At 52.3% G+C, this 19,940-nt stretch overlaps 1 protein-coding gene across 1 annotated transcript in view; it reads right to left on the bottom strand.

Annotated features, from left to right (window-relative positions):
* SHANK2 (SH3 and multiple ankyrin repeat domains 2) overlaps positions 1-19,940 on the bottom strand; it is a 478,101-nt gene that overhangs the window by 344,365 nt on the left and 113,796 nt on the right. Inside the window, exons 8-9 of the mRNA XM_082342199.1 lie at positions 4,221-4,372; positions 3,016-3,183 (exon numbers count right to left, since the gene is read on the bottom strand). Of these exons, the coding sequence (XP_082198325.1) occupies positions 3,016-3,183; positions 4,221-4,372 (320 nt within the window). The remainder of the gene's footprint in view (positions 1-3,015; positions 3,184-4,220; positions 4,373-19,940) is intronic.

The following is a 19,940-nucleotide window of genomic DNA, read 5'->3' as shown; positions in this document are numbered from 1 at the left end:
ACGTCCTGGGAGGGCTCAGGCGTTCAAGGAAACCCGGAGTTAAATGTCTCTGCTCTGTGGACGCTCCTTTCCCAATGATGGCGGAGGCGGGGCGGGGTGGGCTGCCCTCAGACACATCACTAAACGGGACATCAGGTGTGGAGCTGACCTGGCCCAGCTCTTCCTCCGGACAGGCTAGGGGGATGGGCCCAGGGGGACGCCCCGCGTGACCCTGTCTTCTTAGACTCACAGCTTGGCCTGCTACCCAGGACCAGCAGCCCTTGTGCAGAGACCCTGAGGGTCACAAGGATGACGTGGGGCTCCTGTGCTCAGGTGGCCTCCCCTCCTCACCCGGGTCCCCCTGGTCCTGCACCTCCTCCTTCCACGCAGGTCACCCGGGGGGTTGAATGGCCCCCCAGGGCTGCTCACGCCAACAGAGCTAGGACACCCCCTTGGGAGTTGCTGGCAGAGCCTGAAACTCTCCCCTTTCACACCCTCAGCGGGTCCACGTGTGACGATGGGCTTGGCCTTTTAAAGGGCACCGCGGAGCTGACGGCCAAGTGCAGCTGTGAGCGGAGATGAGGAGAGGGACAGGGCACTGCCCACACCTTGGGGACGCCCGTCCTGCCCCAGCCTGGTCACCGGGTGAGCCATCCTGGGGAGACGTGAAGCACTGCTGGCCCTGCTCCACATGTGTGCACGGACGTGTGTGTGTGCGTGTGAGCACGCGTGGGTCTGTAATCTTTGTTCACATCAGTTTGTCTCGCTGTCCCCACCACCCGCCACAGGGACGTAAGACCCACAGGACTGGGTGTTTCCGTTCACCGCCGGGTTCGGTGTCCAGGACACTGAGCGGGCCTGGCAGGTGACACCCGTGCCAGTGGGTGGGCGTGGGCCTGCGGGGTGGCTGCAACGCCTGGGGCTTTGGCTAAGCGGCTCACGGTGGCCGCCTGGCACCCGAACACCACGGAGTGTGAGCAGTTATGGGCCTAGGCCCCAGGCCCAGCGGGGTCTCCAGCACTCATTTGCTTTGCTGAGCTAAAGGAGGCAGATCCCTGGAGCACGGCCCATTCCTGGGCGGGGGGGTGGGTCAGACACCCCCCAATCGGCAAGGCCGCCAGTCGAGGTGGCCGCTGGTGGAGGCGTCCTGAGCCTCTGCCCCTGCCCTTCAGCTCTGCCCTCCGCCCCCAGCCTCTCAGGCCCTTTGTGGCCTCGCTCCCCGCACAACTGACCCTTCCATCCACCGAGAGGCACGCGTGCCTCCTCTCAGGCTGAGCGACATCCCCGCAGGGCCCACACCTCCCCTGGGAACGCGGTGGCTTCATAGGACGAATCTGAACCCAAACAAAGACAGCATCACAGAACTTGAGATCTGCCGAGCAGGAAACCTCGGGGACGCAGAGTTTTCACTCCACCCAAGCCCTCCTGCTCCGTTTCCACGTCTCCGGAAGGATGCAAGCTGGTGCGACACTGAGACCCTCAGCGGGAGACTCACATCCCTACTCCTTTGCCTCTTCCAGGCCCAGGGGGCACCTTCGGTGCCCGGGTGTGTGAGGGCAGACCCACGCCATCTGTCCAGGCTGGCAGTGCCCACTGGGAGCCCCACTGCCGGGACCACGGCCTCCAGCCTGATGCTTGGATGTCAAGTGACAGCCCCGCTGGGGGAGGGGCAACTCCTCCCAGCACCTCCTTCAGTGAAGCCCTGGAGACCTGGGACCGGTCACTGGCGAGGTCCACGCTGGGCCCTCCGTCCCCCGCGTCCCCTGAGCAGCTAACCCCCCGCCCCCCGCACGGAGAAAGCCAACAGTACCGACGTCATCCACTGCCCAGCGCCACTGTGGGCGACAAACAGAGCAACGCGGGCTCTGGGGTTGTGCGCAGCCTTGGTGGGGGAGCTGGGGGCCCAGGACGTGACACTCCAGGCAGAAGCAAGCGCTTCAGCCAAGAGGCCAAAGCAGGAAGGCTGGACTTATCTGGAAAACATTGGGTCTTGCTAACATTACGTCCTTTCTATGGCCCGAAGGTGTGGGAGGCCCTGCTGATGCCCACTTTACAGATGAGCAAACAGAGGCCCAGCGGGCAGGCAGGCATCACTGCTCCTCCAAGGTCCCGCCCAGGGTGTGGGCTCGAGGGTCCTGTGAGCAGCTTCGCAGAAGTTCCCCCTCCCCCAGCCCAGCCCCGTCACACCACAGGACGGAATTGGATGCTTCTCCAGGCTGCGGGGTCGCTGATGAACCGGAACTGAGGACTAGAAAGGCCAGGCGGGGGTGGGGTGGGGTGGGGTGGGGTGGGCCCACCTGGGCCCACCCGCTGCACCTCAGCAGCCGGGTCCCCTGACCACAGTGGGCGGGTGCGTGACCCTGCTCAGATGGGCAGGTGTGTAAGGTGACGGCGGTGGAGGGAAACAGGCAGCCTGAGAAGCAGTGAAATTCACTGCACCGTAAAGGCCGAGCGAGAGAACGTCAGAGCCTCTTCCTTGACCTCCTGGACGGCCTCTCCCCCTGACCTCCTGTGCGGATACTCCCCCTCTGCTTTCCCAAACCCACTATCCACCCTTCTCCACCCGGACACCCTGACCTCCAGGCCTGCACCACTAGGCTCCGTGATTGGCCTGCTCTGGCGGGGCTCAGCCAATGGGAGGGCGGGAGGATGGAGCCGCCGTGGTACTTCTTCCCCGCATCCCTCCGCGACACGGCTCCCGCGGGGCGCTCTCCTCCTCGGCCCGCTGTCCCCGCTTCCGGGGACACAGTGTCTCCTCTCCTTGCCCTCGGTCCACTAAAGACTCTTCATCGGAGCCACCAGGTGGATCTGCTTCTGCCACGACTACAGCCGACATTCCCCCAACGCCACGGCTGCAGGTGGGATCTGGGAAACGTGCGCCTCATCCACGGAAATCGGGCCCTGTGCTGGGTCACCTGTGCTCAGAAAGCACCTGCACGCTCTACCGGGGCGCCCGCGGCTCCTACGGAGGGGGCGTTCACCCAGCACCCCAGCCCCGCCCGTCGGGATGGCCGGTGAGGGGCGAGCCCCACGCACCTGGTGGATCTCGTGCCAGCCGTTCTCGTCCTGGCAGCTCACGGCCGCGTGCTCGTGGAGCAACAGCTCGCAACAGCAGGGGTCGCCCCCGACCACCGCCGTGTGATACAGCGGCGTGAGGCCGTAGCTGTCCTTGTAATCCGGGGACGCTCCAAGCTCCAACAGCGTCTGAAAAACACACCGCCGTGTGGCCACTGGTCTCATAGCCCCCTTCACGGGAGTGAATCGATCAAGAAGGAAGAGGAAGGTCACGCTCCCCCAGGCCAGGGTGACGGAGCCCTCGGTTCCCGAGCTTTTCCCGGCCTCCCGGAGTTAAGGAGGCCCCAACTTAGACAACGAAGTTTCTGGCCCTAAAGGAGCACTTGGTGCCAGGCACGCACACGTGCTTACACATGCGGGAGGTGGGGAGGCCTTCTGCACACGTGGCCCTCTGGGCGCTACCTGCTTGAGCCCGGCCGATCCCTGTGGACCAGCGGACAGCAATGAGGGGAGGGTGACATTTGCAGGAAGAAGCTGTACTACTGAACCTAAAAGTCCAGTGTAAACCATCTCCGTGCACGTCCTACAGCTGGCAAAACTAGCAAGCATTGTCACGAACACTTGATTACCGACGAAGCCAGCTGGTGAGTGTGCAGCTGCTATGCAGTTAAGAAGTCTACCTTACAGAAAGGCACCATCTTGGGGGTCGTCACCCCACAGCAGTGGGTCCCCTCCCCTCCTCGCCAGGGCCCTGATAGAGCATGGGCTGGGGGCATGCGCCCTGTGTCCACAGGCACAGAGCCAGGGCCAGTAGAGCATGCTCGGAGAACAGTGGGGGGAGGAAGACGGGGGGTGAGGTCCGCACCTCGCCCCCCCGCATCAGCTTCCAACGTCTGGGGCAGCTCTGGCAGCAGCGAGGCTGGCTCGGTGGTGGAGGGCTGGCTTTGCAGCCCCCCTCCCATGGAGGGAGATGGGTTTGAGCTGAAAATACGAGCCCTTTGGCGGAATCAGAAGGGGAAAGATAACTTTCTGTGAACAGCAGATTCTATAATAAAAGCAACCACACCAAGGAGGGGGGGGAGGAGGGCCAGACCACACTTCTGAGCTCTAGTTGGACACAATTTGGGGTCACCGCAGGTGTCTGTCGTGGGATGGGGAGTGGGGCAGGGCGTACCCAGGGGATCAGAGGAGGGGGCGTCACCGTGTGAGACGGGCCCCGCCTGTACCTTCAGGGCCAGCAGGCTCCTGGTGCGGGCGGCTTTGTGCAGGGCCGTCATCCCGTCTTTGGCGCGGAAGTCCAGGTGGGCCCCGCCGTTTCGGAGAGCTTTGATCACCTCCACGGGGTCGTCCAGCTGCGTGGCTAAGGTCAGGGGAGTCTCTAGGGGACCAAACACATGCACGTTAGAACCAGCACTTGGGGAAAAGCTGCCAAGTCACATGACCCCCTTAACCAAGTTCAAACGTCCCAAAGTGAGCTTGACAGACTGACCCGCCAGGGCATTACGGCTCCCATCCACCTGCTGACCCCAAACGTCCGTGCACTTAGCATGGCTCTGGCAACCCTAGTGACGATGGCGGTGACTCTCGGGGTCATGGGCAAATCAAAACGGGGGCAGAGGCGGGGTTCCACATCATCGCCTTGTGGGCTCTGAGTTCGAGAAGCCACCCCGGCTGCCTCTGCCCTCGGTACACAGAATCCCGCAGCCCCAGCCGACGCTGCCCTGCAGGAGGAGTGGTCAGTCAGGCCTGCAGTTAAAGACTGGAAAGGCAGAGGCCCGCCTTTCTTCATTTCAATTTCACAGCACCTACGGATATCTTGGTAGATGCCAGGGATTGAGCTGCAGGGAAACAAACAGGGTCGTGCCCTGCGGGGGTCTCCATCTGGGAGAGCAGAGAGACCCCGACAGTCATCATGATGGGACCGGACCAACGCAAGGAAGGACCAACATACGAAGTGGGGCAGAAGCCCAGGGGACCGAAGGCTGAAGCCCGCCTTTGTGGCGACGAGGATCAGGAAGGGGTCCCCACATCCTGTGCAGGTGGCCACAGCCAAGCATGTCAGTCTCTGTTATCATACGTCCCTCCTCAGTGACCCTCAGGTGCCCGCCATCGCCACCGCCAAGCAGAGTGCATGACTCCGATGTGGTTAATTTGAGAGGCTCTTACGTTACAGAAAAGTGCAAAGAGTAACACGACAACATGCAGGTTCCCGTGGCCCAGAACACTAATAGTTAATAAGGAATCGTTCTGTCCTCAAGCACGTTTTGAGAGTCAAAGGACTGGGGCATCTTCCATGGGGTGGAATGCCCTTCTAACCGCCTGTCACTGACACATCATCACATCACCATCCATCCCCAGAAAAGGCAACTTCATCACGAATCTAGATTGACGACTCCCATCTATTTTCAGTTACAACATTTATTTATCCATAAATGGGTATTGTTTGGAGGGCTCTTAAAATTCACCGTTGGAATCCCTCTGTACCTTGATTTTTCGTGGTGAGTCTCGTGGGCTTACCCCGCTCCTTGAAACTCATCCGCAGCGGGTAGACACACCCTAGAGCATGTGTAAAGTGCAACTTATGCATTCTCTCCCAAGGGCAGTGGTATGATGCTCACGAATGCCACTGACACATCCCTGCTGCGTACCCACGAGAGGCACCTTCTCACACGGGGGTTTTTGAAAATTAGGAGTTTTGGGACTTCCCTGGCGGTCCAGTGGTTAAGACTCCACGCTCCCAATGCAGAGGGCCCGGGTTCGACCCCTGGTCGGGAAACTAAGATCCCACATACCGCAACTAAGAGCTCGCATGCCGCAACTACTGAGCCCGCACCCTCTAGAACCCACGTGCCACAACTGGAGAAGCCCACGTGCTGCAACGAAGACCCGGCACAGCCTAAATAATATAATTAATTAATCAATTAATGACAAATAAAAATAGGAGTTTTCTGGGACAGCTAGGGGGCCCTGGTGACAGTGGGAATGTGCCCTCACAGAAAACATCCGCAAGGCAAGGAAAGCGTGACATGGTGAGGGGTGTTTGGGAATCCAGACCATCTGGGAAACAGGGGCAGAGATGTGGAAACGCGGCAGACGTGCAGAGAGAAGCACACTCAGAGAGAGACAGCAGCAATCAAGGGTCTGGGTTCCTTGCAGGGAAAAGACATCGCAGGAGGGCGGTGGGCGAGGGGTGATCTGGGAGGGGCGTAAAGGACGGGGCCATCGGGAGCTGCCAGCAACTACCCTCCAAAGTCAAGTCTCTTAGAGCAGCTCTAAGTTTGAGGTCATCGCACATTCGGGATGACGGCACCTAGGGCAAGGTCAACCTTCCAAACGAATCGGGTTTTTCTTTCTTATTTGGCTGTCTGCACGTGGCCAAAGGAAAAGCTAGGCGGTCCAAAGGAGAATTTTTTTTGTTTATACGGCACTATTTTCATAGCTGACGGCATCAAGGTCATTTTACAATGAGAGCACTGTCTCAGAGGGAGGCATTGGCAAATGGTAAAATTCCAAATCACAGACCCCTGTGGCCCGGCCGGGCAGACAGTGCTGGGCACGTAAGCAGGTGGAGAGAACTAGACACTCGTCGGTGGCTGTGCGTCTCCTGTACGAGCTGGGACCTCCAGCCCGTGGACGCCATCCAGGGACATGGAGTGGCACGTGGCAGCATCTCGAGGGTTCCAGAGACCCTCCTTGAATGACACTGCAGACCTGCCACGTTCAGACCCGGCCAGGACCCACGCTGGCGAGGTCAGGGGGGCCCCCAGCTTAGACCTCACGTTCAGGAAGGTTCAGGAAGGGGGCGTCCATTGAGACCCCACATGGGCGGATGGGACCACCAAGAAGATGCCCGTCAATCAGCTGCTGCACTGTCTGTATAACCGGGTCACATGGGATCCCTCCTCCAATGCACCTGGGAACGGCAGTTCCCCGACACCATAGTGCTTTGAAAATTTTTCTGGTTTTGCGTTTCGAAATTTTCTAAGTTTTAAAAAAAATACACAGGAACCTCCGCAAATATAACCGCAACAGGGGACCGAGGTCTCTCATCTTTGGAGATGACTCTGAAGACAGAACTCCCTCCAACCTAGAAACTGCCTGCTGGCATTTTGGCTCCGGGAATGACAAGGTCGTGCTTCGAAGGGAAGGTTTTCGGGTGGGCACGAGGAGGGAGGCGCCTACGAGCACAGCAGCAGGGCGCCAGCTCCACGGCTTGCGGTCTGTCTGGGTGTGGGGGGAGACCTGGGCAGGAGACTGTGCAGGCACAGGACAGCCGCCGACCCCTGCAGCACCAGCCTGGGTGCAGGGGCACATCCGGGGGCCTCAGAAGGACCCGGGGACCAGAGCCTGGTGAGGACCTCCCGCAGAGCCAGCACAGCCCAGCTCTGCTCCCGAAGGGCTGGGTGGCCTCCAGCAGGTGTCCCAAACTCTCTGGGCCTCAGTTTCCACACCTATATGGTCAGGGTAAAAGCAGGACCTGCACTTCGTGGGGCTCTGTGAGGATCGAATGTCACGTCTGATGCTGGAACAGTGCCCAGCCCACAGTCAGAGTCTCTCCAGGGGATTCAGCTAGAGATGGGCTTTATTTTCTTCATTATGGTTTTTTTCCTGTATTTTTAAAAGCCTGTGCAATGCCTTCATTATGTTACAATCATAAAAGTGATTTCTAAAATAAACTGTGAAGCCAATGCTTATTCTCACCTTCGCCCTCCCCTTGGACAGGCACAACCCCTCGTGACTCTCTTTCTTTTCTCAGCAAGAGAAGGTCTTGGTGCCCCTAGGATGGAGACCAAATGAAATATGCATTCACAGGCCTACTAAGTGCTCTGCCCTGTGCTGGGGCTGGTGGCTGTTCCGGGGCGGGGGGAACCAGGCATATCTCCTCGAGCTATTATAAAACAGATGGATACACAGACAGGTAGATAGGTGGGTGGGTGGGTAGATGTGAGGGAGGGAGGGAGAGAGAGGGAGGGAGAGAGGGAGGGAGGGAGGGGTAAAGGAAGGGTAGATAGATGGATACACAGACAGAGATGCATACATGCACACAGATGGTTAAAAATTAGTTGAACAGGGCTTCCCTGGTGGCGCAGCGGTTGAGAATCTGCCTGCCGATGCAGGGGACACGGGTTCAAGCCCTGGTCTGGGAAGATCCCACATGCCACGGAGCAACTGGGCCCGTGAGCCACAACTACTGAGCCTGCGCGTCTGGAGCCTGTGCTCCGCAACAAGAGAGGCCGCGATGGTGAGAGGCCCGCACACCGCGATGAAGAGTGGTCCCCACTTGCCGCAACTAGAGAAAGCCCTCGCACAGAAACGAAGACTCAACACAGTCATAAATAAATAAATAATAAATAAAAAAAGAACGTGAATTTCTTTAAAAAAAAAAAAAAAAAATTAGTTGAACAACACAAGATTAATATTTGATCTCAAGGTTGTCCACGGGAGCGCAAACAGTACACTCAATTTATCTTTGTAAATAATTAACCCATTACTGAATATAAGACCCGTTACTGAATTATTCCTAATGGAGAGATTACACCCACCCCATTCCCTGTACCCACTTGCCTCATGAAAAACGACACAGGTGGGAAAAGCCTGGCCTTGGGGCCGGAACCTTCAAGTTCGAGTCTGGGCTCAGCTGTGACTTTGACAGAAGCCTTGAACCCCACAAGGACCTCAGCCACACCTCAAAATTCCCAAGGACCAGCGAGAGGAAAGGCGGGATTCGGGGATTCCTTCCTCATTACCTAGAACAGCAGTTCTCAGACTTTGGCATGTGTGAGAATCACCCAAAGAGCTGGTTAATACAAAGCCTACTGGCTCCATTCCCAGAAATGTTTCCACAGGACTGGAGGGCTGAGAATCTGCATCTCTGAGAGTGACACTGGAGGTCCAAGGGGTGCACTTTGCTAGAGGACAGCTTCACAGACTTGACTGCACGGTGACATCATGTGCTCCCACCCCCCAGACACTAAGTGAATCGGTGTGGTGCAGGACCCGAGTGTTAGGATGCATACAACTTCCCAAAGTGGTTTTTAACGTGCAGCTGAGTTTGAGACCCTGTGCTCTAAACCCCTGCTAATCCAAATGTGCTCCATGGGTAGCAGCACGTGGGCATGAGCAGGAACTGGTTAGAAACGCAAAATCTCTGGTCCCACTCTAGATCTACAGAATCAGAACGGACTTTTAACAAGATTGCCAGGTAACTCATAGACATCAAGTCTGAGATGCATGGACCTAGAGCACAGCTCTCCCACTTTATCACGTATGTGATCCATAAACAAGCAAACCAAGAAAAATGGTGCTATGTCCTCCATACGGATTTATCCCTTTATTTATAAGTCATACATGACCATGGGAAAAAGAACAGTCTTTTAAACAAGTGGTGCTGGGTCCACTGGATTTCCACATGCAAAGGAATGAAGTCAGAGCTCTACCTCACACCATATACAAAACTTATCAAAATGAATCACAGACCTAAATGGAAAAGCTAAAACTATAAAACTCATAGACGAGAACTCAGAATTAAATCCTTGTGACCTTGGGTTAGGCAATTTTTTTAGATATGAGACCCAAAGCACAAGCAACAAAAGAAAAAATAGATCAATTAGACGTTACCAAAATTAAAAACTTTTCTGCATCAAAGTACACTATCAAGAAAGTGGAAAGACAACCCACAGACTGGGAGACAATATGTGCAAATCATATATCTGATAAGGAACCTGTATCCAGAATATATAAAGAACTCTTATAACTCAACAAGAATAGACAAATATGGGCAATAATATCAAAATATGGGCAAAGGATCAAGAAGTCATGTCCCCAAAGATATACAAATGGCTAATAAGCACATGAAAAGAATAACCAATCAATATCACTGGTCATTAGGGAAATGCAAATAAAGCCACAATGAGATATGACTTTATACTCACTAAGATGGTTATAATAAAAAAGACAGATAATAGTAAATGTTGATGAGGATGTGGAGAAACTGGAACTCTCATCCACTGCTGGTGGGATGTAAAATGGTGCAGCTTCTTTGGAAAACTATCTGGCAGCCCCTCAAAAGGTTGAACATGGAGCTACTATATGACCCAGCAATTCCCTGCCCCCTGCCAGGTATATACCCAGGAGACAGGAAAGCATATTCCACACAACTTGTACAAGATTAATCACAGCAGCATTGTCACAACAGACAAAAAGTGGAAACAACTCCAAATGTCCATCAACTGATGAGCTGATAAACAAAAGGAGTAGATACAGTGGAATATTACTCGGCCATCAAAAGGAGCAAAGCACTGACACATGCTACAACATGGATGAACCTTGAAAACGTTACGTTGAGTGAAAGAAACGAGACACAAAAGGGCACATGTTGTGTGATTCCATTTCTACAAAGTGTCCAGAACAGGCAAATCCAAAGAGACAGGAAGTAGATGAGTGGGTGCCAGGGGCTGGGGGGTGTGGGGAGTTGGAGGAAAAGGGGGGTCACTGCTAGTGGTACTGGGGTTCTTTTTGATGTATGAGAGTGTCTAAAATTAGACAGTGGTGATGGTGCACAACCCCGTGAATATATTTTTAAAAACCACTGAACTGCACACTTTAAATGGGTGAATTTAATGGTATGTGAAATGTTTCCACAAAGCCTTACAAAAAACAAAAATTGAATTTTAATCGTATGTCGATTATACCTTAATAAAATTCTTAAATAAACAATACACGCCCTATGGCACTCATATATTAAATAAATTACAGAATACACATAGATAAAATGTTTTTAAATGGGGAGATAGATCGTTGGATGTCTTCTGCTCTACCCCAGTGGATCATCTGTGCCTTCTTTGTGAGATGAAAGGACGGCAAAGGTGAGTCCAAAACGTCTTGTAGGTTAAGGTTCTCTGATCATCCAGCTCACCTACTGACACCTGACCACAGCAACCACACAACCTGCCTGGTCCACGTAAATGCTCACGTGACTGTGAGAACCAGGTGCGCTAACTCGGCCTCCCACTCCACCTCTAGTGCTCGGGGTCACAGGGTGCACAGGAGGGGGTAACTCACTGCCCTGTTATCACAGACAGTGGGGTGGGTGGGTGGCTGTGGGCATGGGAGCCACTTACCAGGATGGACAGCACCTGTTTGGATACACCAGCACCTCTGGCATTGATCTGCACTCAGTGTCTCAGTGTTCATTATTTCGTTATGAGTGAATCATGCAAAATCACAAAATCTTCCAGTGTGCTAAAATAGGGATCCTTAGCCACCAGAATATTTGATTAATAACCCACCCCTGACCATGAAAGAGAATGAGATTTTCAGTTATCTTCCTCTGAACAGTCATCGCTCTCGAGGGAGGACACCTTCCAGTGAAGAGCTCCCGGGCCAGCACGTGAGACTCATCCAAACGACCTACGGGCCTTTGAGGCCATTAAGCAGAGTGGATGGCGATGGTGGGTTTCCCCCAAACTGTCAGCACCCCCGAGCATTCCAGCGACTGGCTCCCATGTCGGTCCACAAGCCAGCGGAGCCATCCTTGCATTCCCGCTACCTGCCACAGACAGAACAGTCCCGACCATCCGTCCTCACGGTCTCCCTGACTCTGGCTTCGGTGCTCAGCTGTGCTGCAGAGCAGACAGTACCGAATGGGTTCACGAGGCCAAGATTTGTGGTCAGAAACTGACAGGGAGAAACAGGCACAAATCTCTTTTCTGTGAGGGAATCTTCGACAATAAGGAACAAAAGCATGGAGGCAAGGTGAAGAGATTTTTGGTGAAAAGAACAAGGGCCTCGTGTTCCAGACAAAAATCTCTGTTACCGGGCTTCCCTGGTGGCGCAGTGGTTGAGAATCTGCCTGCCAATGCAGGGGACACGGGTTCGAGCCCTGGTCTGGGAGGATCCCACATGCCGCGGAGCAACTGGGCCCGTGAGCCACAACTACTGAGCCTGCGCGCCTGGAGCCTGTGCTCCGCAACAAGAGAGGCCGCGACAGTGAGAGGCCCGCGCACCGCGATGAAGAGTGGCCCCCACTTGCCGCAACTAGAGAAAGCCCTCGCACAGAGACGAAGACCCAACACAGCCAAAAATAAATAAATAAATAAATAAATTTATAAAGAAGAAGAAAAAAAAAAAAATCTCTGTTACCAAGAGGTGATCTGGCTAGTTTCATAAGAGTTAGCAGATCTGGCCTTGTTGGACCCAGACAAGCAGAATTTCCAACAGCACCAGGAAAGCCGTGCATGCAGGTTCTTCGTTCCCCTGATAGAATTACGTCAGATAGAATTAGGCCTGTGAAGATAGAACGCACACAGCAACTGCTTGGAGATCAAACAGTTTAAAAGTGGATGGTTCTTCAGACTTGAGATTGCCAAGGGGGAGGGGCTGTGCGGGCAGAAGTATCGGGAGTTTGGGACCGGCAGACGCAAACTATCGATATCATATAGAGAATGGATAAACCACAAGGTCCTGCTGTAGAGCGCATGGAACAATATTCAACATCCTGTGATAAACCACCATGGAAAAGAATATGAAAAGGTATATACATTATATATATATATATATATATATATATATATATATATATATATATATACAGGTATAACTGAATCACTTTGCTGTACAGCAAAAATTAACACAACATTGTAAGTCAACTATACTTCAATAAAATTTTTTTAAAAAGTGGATGGTTCTTGCTCCCAGACAGGTGTCCTGGGCTTGTTGGTGTCGACTGTGAGGACCATGAGGGGAAAGGGCCATGCGGTCCCATTTGTCAATCAGGTTGTGGAGAAGGCATGGGTGAGAAGTTGTGATTGTTGTCCTTCCAATAGCAAAATCAGGGAGGGCAGGCTCTGAGAAGTAGTCTATGGCGTGTGATTTTCTTTCTTTCTTTTTTTATTTTTTTAAGCATTACTAGTTTTTAAATTAATTTATTTATTTTTGGCTGCATTGGGTCATTCCTGCTGCGCGCGGGCTTTCTCTAGTTGTGGCGAGTGGGGGCTACTCTTCGTTGTGGTGCGCAGGCTTCTCACTGTGGTGGCTTCTCTTGTTGTGGAGCACGGGCTCTAGGTGCGCAGGCTTCAGTAGTTGTGGCTCACGGGTTCTAGAGCGCAGGCTCAGTAATTGTGACGCACGGCCTTAGTTGCTCTGCGGCATGTGTGATCTTCCCGGACCAGGGATTGAACCCGTGTCCCCTGCGTTGGCAGGCGGATTCTTAACCACTGCACCACCAGGGAAGTCCCAGTGGCCTATGATTTTCTTACAACTAAAGCCCTGGGCAAACACACACACACACACACACACACACACACACACACACACACACACATACACACAGGTACTAATGTGGTTTGAAGCAGACACATGGGACCTATCAAACCAAGAATTTGGAAAGTATAGGACATTTTGAGCAAGTAAACATTCAAGGCTAGAACAATGAGATCCCACTACACACCTATTAGCATGGATAGAATCCAAAACACTGACAAACCCAACTCCTGGCAAAGACGCACAGCAACAACAGAGAACTATCATCATTGCTGGTAGGAAGGCAAAAATGGTACAGCCACTTAGGAAGACAGTCTGGAGGTTTCTTTCAAAACTAAAAAATGCTTTACCATATGATCCAACAACTGTGCTCCTTGGTATTCACACAACTGATTTGAAAACTTATGTCTACACCACAACCTACACACAAGTGTTTGCAGCAGTTTTGTTCATATTCACCAAAAGCTGAAAGCAACCAAGAAGCCCTTCAGTAGGTGAACAGATAAACAAAACCAGGACATCTGTACAGTGGATTATTTAGTGATTAAAAAGGAAAGTGCTATCAAGTCATAGAAAAGATATGGTTAAATCTTAAATGCAAGTTGTTAAGTGAAAGAAGCCAGTCTGAAAAAGCTACACACTGTATAATTCCAATGATATGATATTCTGGAAAACTTAAAACTATGGAGATGGTAAACAGATCAGTGGTTGCCAGGGGCTCCAGAGAGGGGCAGGATTGAATAGGTAAAAGGCACAGGGGATTTTTTTAAAAAGTTGCAAAACTATTCTGCATGACACTGTAATGATGAATATAAGAATTAAAAATCTGTCAAAATCATAAACTCTGCAGCACAAAGAGTGAAGCTTAATGTATGCAAATTTTTAAAATAAAGCTTAAAAGTTCATTTAGGAGATGTGGGATCCCCGGATAGAATGCAGAATGTGACAAAAGAGTCTAATTGTATTAAAAACGTTAGAAACAGCCTCACTGGAGGAGGTGGGGGAATAAAGTGCTGACCTATGTAACTGTGGGAATGAGTAGAGTCTGAAAGACAAAAGGCAAAAAGAACTTCATGCAAGCACGGTTCTCTAGTTGAGAAAGTTGCTTTCCACTGTGGGGTGCAGGTCAACAATCTGGAAACCACTCTACAGGTGCCCTGGAATTGAGCAATTAAATACACAGATGGCAGAGAGCGGAAGCCAGGCTTCTCACTGTCTACGTGGGAGGTTACACAAAAGCAAGGAGAGGAGAGAATGATCCCCCTGGCAATGGATTAGGATTGGGGAGGTCAGTATGAACTCATGTTTAGCTTAATACAGATTCAGGTGGTTACACACAGAAACATTTATAGATTGGTACACACATGTATCTCCTTGTTCTTTCCTCTGAGAGAGCTCAGAAGGAACTACTCCCCAGTGGCAATAAGCACACCCAGCATCCAGAGCGTGGTTTCTAAGACCGCTCTTCCAGGGCACCTGGGAGGAACGGCAGATTCTAGGACTGGGGCAGGAAACATACAGAATGAGCCTGAAACACCTTCTGGTGCCAGGAAGCAAGAAAGTGGTCAAATCATCACCATCATCATCATCATCATCTTCATCCACATGGATGCATATGTGCCAAAAGGACACAGGTGGGACTTCCCTGGTGGTCTGGTGGGTAAGACTCCGTGCTCCCAATGCTGGGGGCCCAGGTTCGATCCCTGGTCGGGGAACTGGATCCCACATGCATGCTGCAACTAAGAAGTCCACATGCTGCAATGAGGATCCCCCGTGCTGCAACTAAGAGCTGGTGCAGGGCTTCCCTGGTGGTGCAGTGGTTGAGAATCTGCCTGCCAATGCAGGGGACACGGGTTCGAGCCCTGGTCTGGGAGGATCCCACATGCCACGGAGCAACTGGGCCCGTGAGCCACAACTACTGAGCCTGTGCGTCTGGAGCCTGTGCTCCGCAACAAGAGAGGCCGCGATAGTGAGAGGCCCGCGCACCGCGATGAAGAGTGGCCCCCGCTTGCCGCAACTAGAGAAAGCCCTTGCACAGAAACGAAGACCCAACACAGCCAAAAATAAATAAATAAATTAATTAATTATTTTTAAAAAAAGAGCTGGCGCAGCCAAAATAAATAAATAAATAATAAATAAATAAATATTTTTTAAAAAAAGAAGTAACACTTCTATTAAAAAAAAGAAAAAGACACAATAGCCAAATGAAAGAGCTCCCAATGGCCGAAGCTGGAGCCATCTGAACAACAAAATATGTACAGTAGTACTGTATTATAACGCGAGGTGCAAATTAAATATCCATGGGTCCACACTGATAAAAATAACTACATAAATAAATGAGTTCTTTCCTCTGCAGAAGAATTCCAAGTAATTCATGGAGCTACACTGCCCTCCAGGAGGTGGAACGGGACTGCTCATGTTTAAGTGCGGGCTGGGCTTCGTGACTTCCTTCCGAAGAGGACAGTCCATATAGGGGGGAAAAGAGTTAACTACAGGGGGAAGCCTGACAAGCACACCTCAGCCAGGGGAGCAAGGCCCACATCACAGCGAGAAGTGTGCCCTTGATGTGGTGTGATGAGAAGGGCAACCACCTCTGCAGCCCTCCTCCCACACCTACATACCACCCCCCAACCCCCGTCTAATCGTGACCTAAACTTGAGACAAACCTCAACAGAGGGACATGCTACAAAACACTGGACCAGTTCTCCTCAAAACTGCCAAGGTCATCCAAAACAAGGAAAGCCCTAGAAACTGTCACAACCAAGAGGGACCTACGGAGACGGGAGGGCTAACTGTCATGAGGGATCCTGGCACAGAAAAAGGACATTCAGTAACTACTAATGAAATGTGAGGAAAGCATGGGCGTGAGTTAATTATAACACATCAATATTGGTTCATTAATCACAACGAACGTACGCTACTCACGTAAGACGGTGATGGGGAAAAATGGGTGTGGGGCACAGAGGGGGAGACATTCTGTAAATCTAAAACTGCTGTAATCATTTAAAAGAGCTGTGAAAAAAAAAAAACACCCCAAGGTTCATGTTTCAGCTAACGATTTCATGTAAAAATGCCGCTGCTGACTGTCTCCACGTGGCCCCCTGGGGACACCACTTACGCAAGGCTGTGCGTGCCTGTCATGGGTCACCTGAGTTCTCAGACTGTCCTCCTCCCCCTCCGGCCGGCTCTGGCACCGTCCCCAAAGCCAAGGCTCACGCCCGGGGGCCCCGTCTCTGCCGCCACACATCACCGCCCTTTTCCCTACTACCTCAAGTTCTTAGTTAATGCACTGCATCTTCCTGCACCACACGCACCTGTACGAGTCACCTATAATCCTTTCTGAAACATGGCAGGTTACAAATAAAAAAAAAAGTCGTCAATAATCGAATATGCTGTTTGGAGCTCTCACTTAAAAACAGGTCTCTCTGTACCAGAAACTGCACCCAACAAGCCCAATGCACCCAGACGTCTTCGGGGTCATTGGCTCGGCAGCCCTCAAGCTAACTCCATCGGCACTGGGTACTCTGTGCGTCTTGGACCCCCTGCACACCGATGTTTACGAGGTCCCAGGGCTGTGTCCCCGAGGTGCTATTCCTGGGGAATTTCACACAGGGACTCGCTCAGGGGCTACGATGAGACTGTAGGATATGGACCAAAGGAACACCATCAGTAGACAGCAATCCAGTGTCCGAGAAACCTTCTAGCTGGGCCGCGTGGGAGCTGGGCTGGGGCTCCCGGGAGCCCGGCCGCAGGGGCGTGCGGCAAGAGCTTGCACATCTCGGCCTGGATGACGAGCCGCTGGACTGCCACCGCCTGGAAGCTGACGGTCACTGGATCTCAGAAACAAAGCCCCGACTCAGCACAGGGGCTCTGCAGAAACAGCTCCATCAATGCGTATTCAATTTCTACTTCTCATCGACATGCTTCCAGGGCCAAGAGACGTTTCTAGCTTTATTACAGCCCTGCCTTTGGTGTGCCTGGGCTTCTTTCAAGTTTGGGAAGACAGTGCAAAACAGAAGCCTGAAGTTTTGCTTGAGCTGTGAGTTTTACTTCCCTTTCAGGGCTCGAAACACCATCCATCTCGTCCCAGAGGTTCCAGCCGAGACAGGAGATGAGCCTGGCAGACGAGTCTATTTCTTCTTTCTGCCACTGGCATCGTTACCTGACCAAATCTCCATCAGAACAGGTACTAGAAGGTCGGAATAACATGGGCTGCTTTGCTTTAATTGACAGGTCATTCCTCCAGGATTTAATTATCTTCTGTGCGTCCCTCAGTCCAGAAGTGATGCTTCGCCCCACCCGGGTTCCCGAGCTCAGCCCAGGGGCGCCTGAGAACCACACAGCCCGAGTGCATCATTGCACTTCCTGCACTTAGGAAGGAAGCTGCTTTCAGCTCTCTGCTCGGGACGCGAAGTCTGGTTCTCGGCCAGATTCTGCCGATTGCCAGGTGGCTTTTAAGAAAGTCACAGAACTCAGGGTGGAGCTGCTAGGACACAGGCACAGCCTGGGGCTGGCAGAGCCGCTAAGGACAACAGGGCAGTGTCTGGAATAATGGGGATGGGGGCGGCTCTTCCCCCCTTGGGCCGGCCTGGCACTGCAGCAGGCGACTCCATCCAGGAGCTTGGTGACCGCAGGCTCTCCAGTCCCGGACCCTCTGTGTCCACCTCGGCCACGTCCCAGCAGCCACAGCACGGGAGAAGGGAGCCCACAGCCGACCCCGCCTCCCTTCCACCCCGGGTGAGAGCCTGGCAAGCAAGGGCAAGCAAGCCTCCCTCGAGGTGACCTGGCCCCCCGCCTCCGCTCTCAGAGCCCCCGCTCCTCCAGGGATTCTGGCCTCGCAGACGCCCTGCTTCGTGGGAGCCTGAGATCAGAGGGAGACAGGCCTCCACGCCCTGTGCACATCATCGGGCCCCAGAAGGTTCTTGTTTAACCTCGGCTGTCACCATTAAGTGCCCCCCATCACTTCTCAGGTGACGGGCCTAGGGTGCCAGCGTGTCCGGAACCAAGGGGCTTCCCAGACGGGGACCCTCAGTGTGAAAACCAGAGCTGTCCCTGGAAAACTGGGACAAGTTGGTCACACCACCTATCACCTGGGGGCGGCCACCAAATCAACCCCGTTTTCCTCCCTCTGGGTCCACAGCCAGGAGAAAACAACATGTACTGAGTTTCCATTGCGCGACTGACATGAGAGGCACATTCTGGAGACCCCACCAAGCATGGGCCGCTCCGCACGGGAACACTTCACATGCTACTCACCTGACGCTCACACGTCCCCACCCTGCGGGGACCGTCACCCTGTGGAGCGGACGGAGGCGAAAGGGAAGTTGTGTGCTTGTCCCCCCGACGTCAGGCGCTGGCCTCTCGGTGGAACCTGTGTTACATCCTCTCCTGATATTTTCTCCGTTTGTAACTGGGTCACTATACGCCCTTGTCCGGGGAACCGCCCATGACTTAGTTTATTTCCAAGAATGTCCACCCCATTGTTCGCTTTTCTCATGTCACGTGTTGCCCTTGGTCCCCATTTTCCCTGCCTCTCAACCAGGACAGTCTGCTTCTCAGCTGGGGATGTGCGTGAAAATCCTCTAGGTGTGGAGAGTGGAGCAGTGATGCTGGACGAGGCGCTGACCTGCAGCAGAATCTCAGGTCCACACTCAGCTTCCGGCTCAGAACTTTCCGTATTCGCTACATCCTTCACCCTTTTTGCTTGCTGTAAATATTCTTTTGTCTTAAAGAAAAAACCCACCATGTTTGATCACTGTCAATTTTGTCCACACAGAAACCTGCACGGAGGTTTAGAGCAACTTTAAGCATAATCACCAAAATTTGGAAGCCACCAAGATGCACCTCAGTAGGTGGATGGATAAATAAACTGTGGTCCATCCACACAATGGAATATTCTTTGGAACTAGAAAGAAATGAGGGAGGGAAGGATTGGGAGTGTGGGATTAGCAGACGTAAACTATTATATACAGGATGGATAGACAACAAGGTCCTACTGTAGAGCACAGGGAACTATATCCAGCCTCCTGGAATAAACCGTCATGGAAAAGAATATAAAAAAAGAAAGTCTCTATGTGTATAACTGAATCACTTTGCTGTACAGCAGAGACTGGCACAACACTGTAAATCAACTACACTTCAATATAAAAAAATGAGCTATCAAACCATGAAAATCAGGGAGGAAACAGAAATGCATATTTGTAAGTGAAAGAAGGCAATCTGAAAAGACCACACACTATATGGTTCCAACCATATGACATTCTGGAAAAAACTATGAAGACAGTAAAAAGATCAGTGGCTGCCGGGGGTTAGTGGGAGGGAGGGATGAAGAGGCAGAGCACGTAGGATTTTTAGGGCAGGAAAACTAGCCTGCCTGTGGTGGATATATGTCCTTATACATTTGTCTAAACCCACGGAATGTACAGCACTGAGTGAACACTAATGTAAAAGTGGACTTGATTTCACTTTCTGACTTACTTCACTCTGTACGACAGTCCCTAGGTCAGAAAAACAAGTATCATATATTAACACATATTTGTGGAATCTAGAAAAATGGTACAGATGAACTGGTTTGCAGGGCAGAAATAGAGACACAGATGTAGAGAACAAACGTATGGACACCAAGGGGGTAAAGGGGGGGTGGGATGAATTGGGAGATTGGGATGGACATATATACACTAATATGT

The sequence above is a fragment of the Balaenoptera borealis genome, assembly GCF_965194805.1.
Source record: "Balaenoptera borealis genome assembly, chromosome: 11".
Taxonomy (NCBI): domain Eukaryota; kingdom Metazoa; phylum Chordata; class Mammalia; order Artiodactyla; family Balaenopteridae; genus Balaenoptera; species Balaenoptera borealis.
Note: the sequence above shows the minus strand (reverse complement) of the source record. Positions and strands in the feature narration are given on the sequence as shown.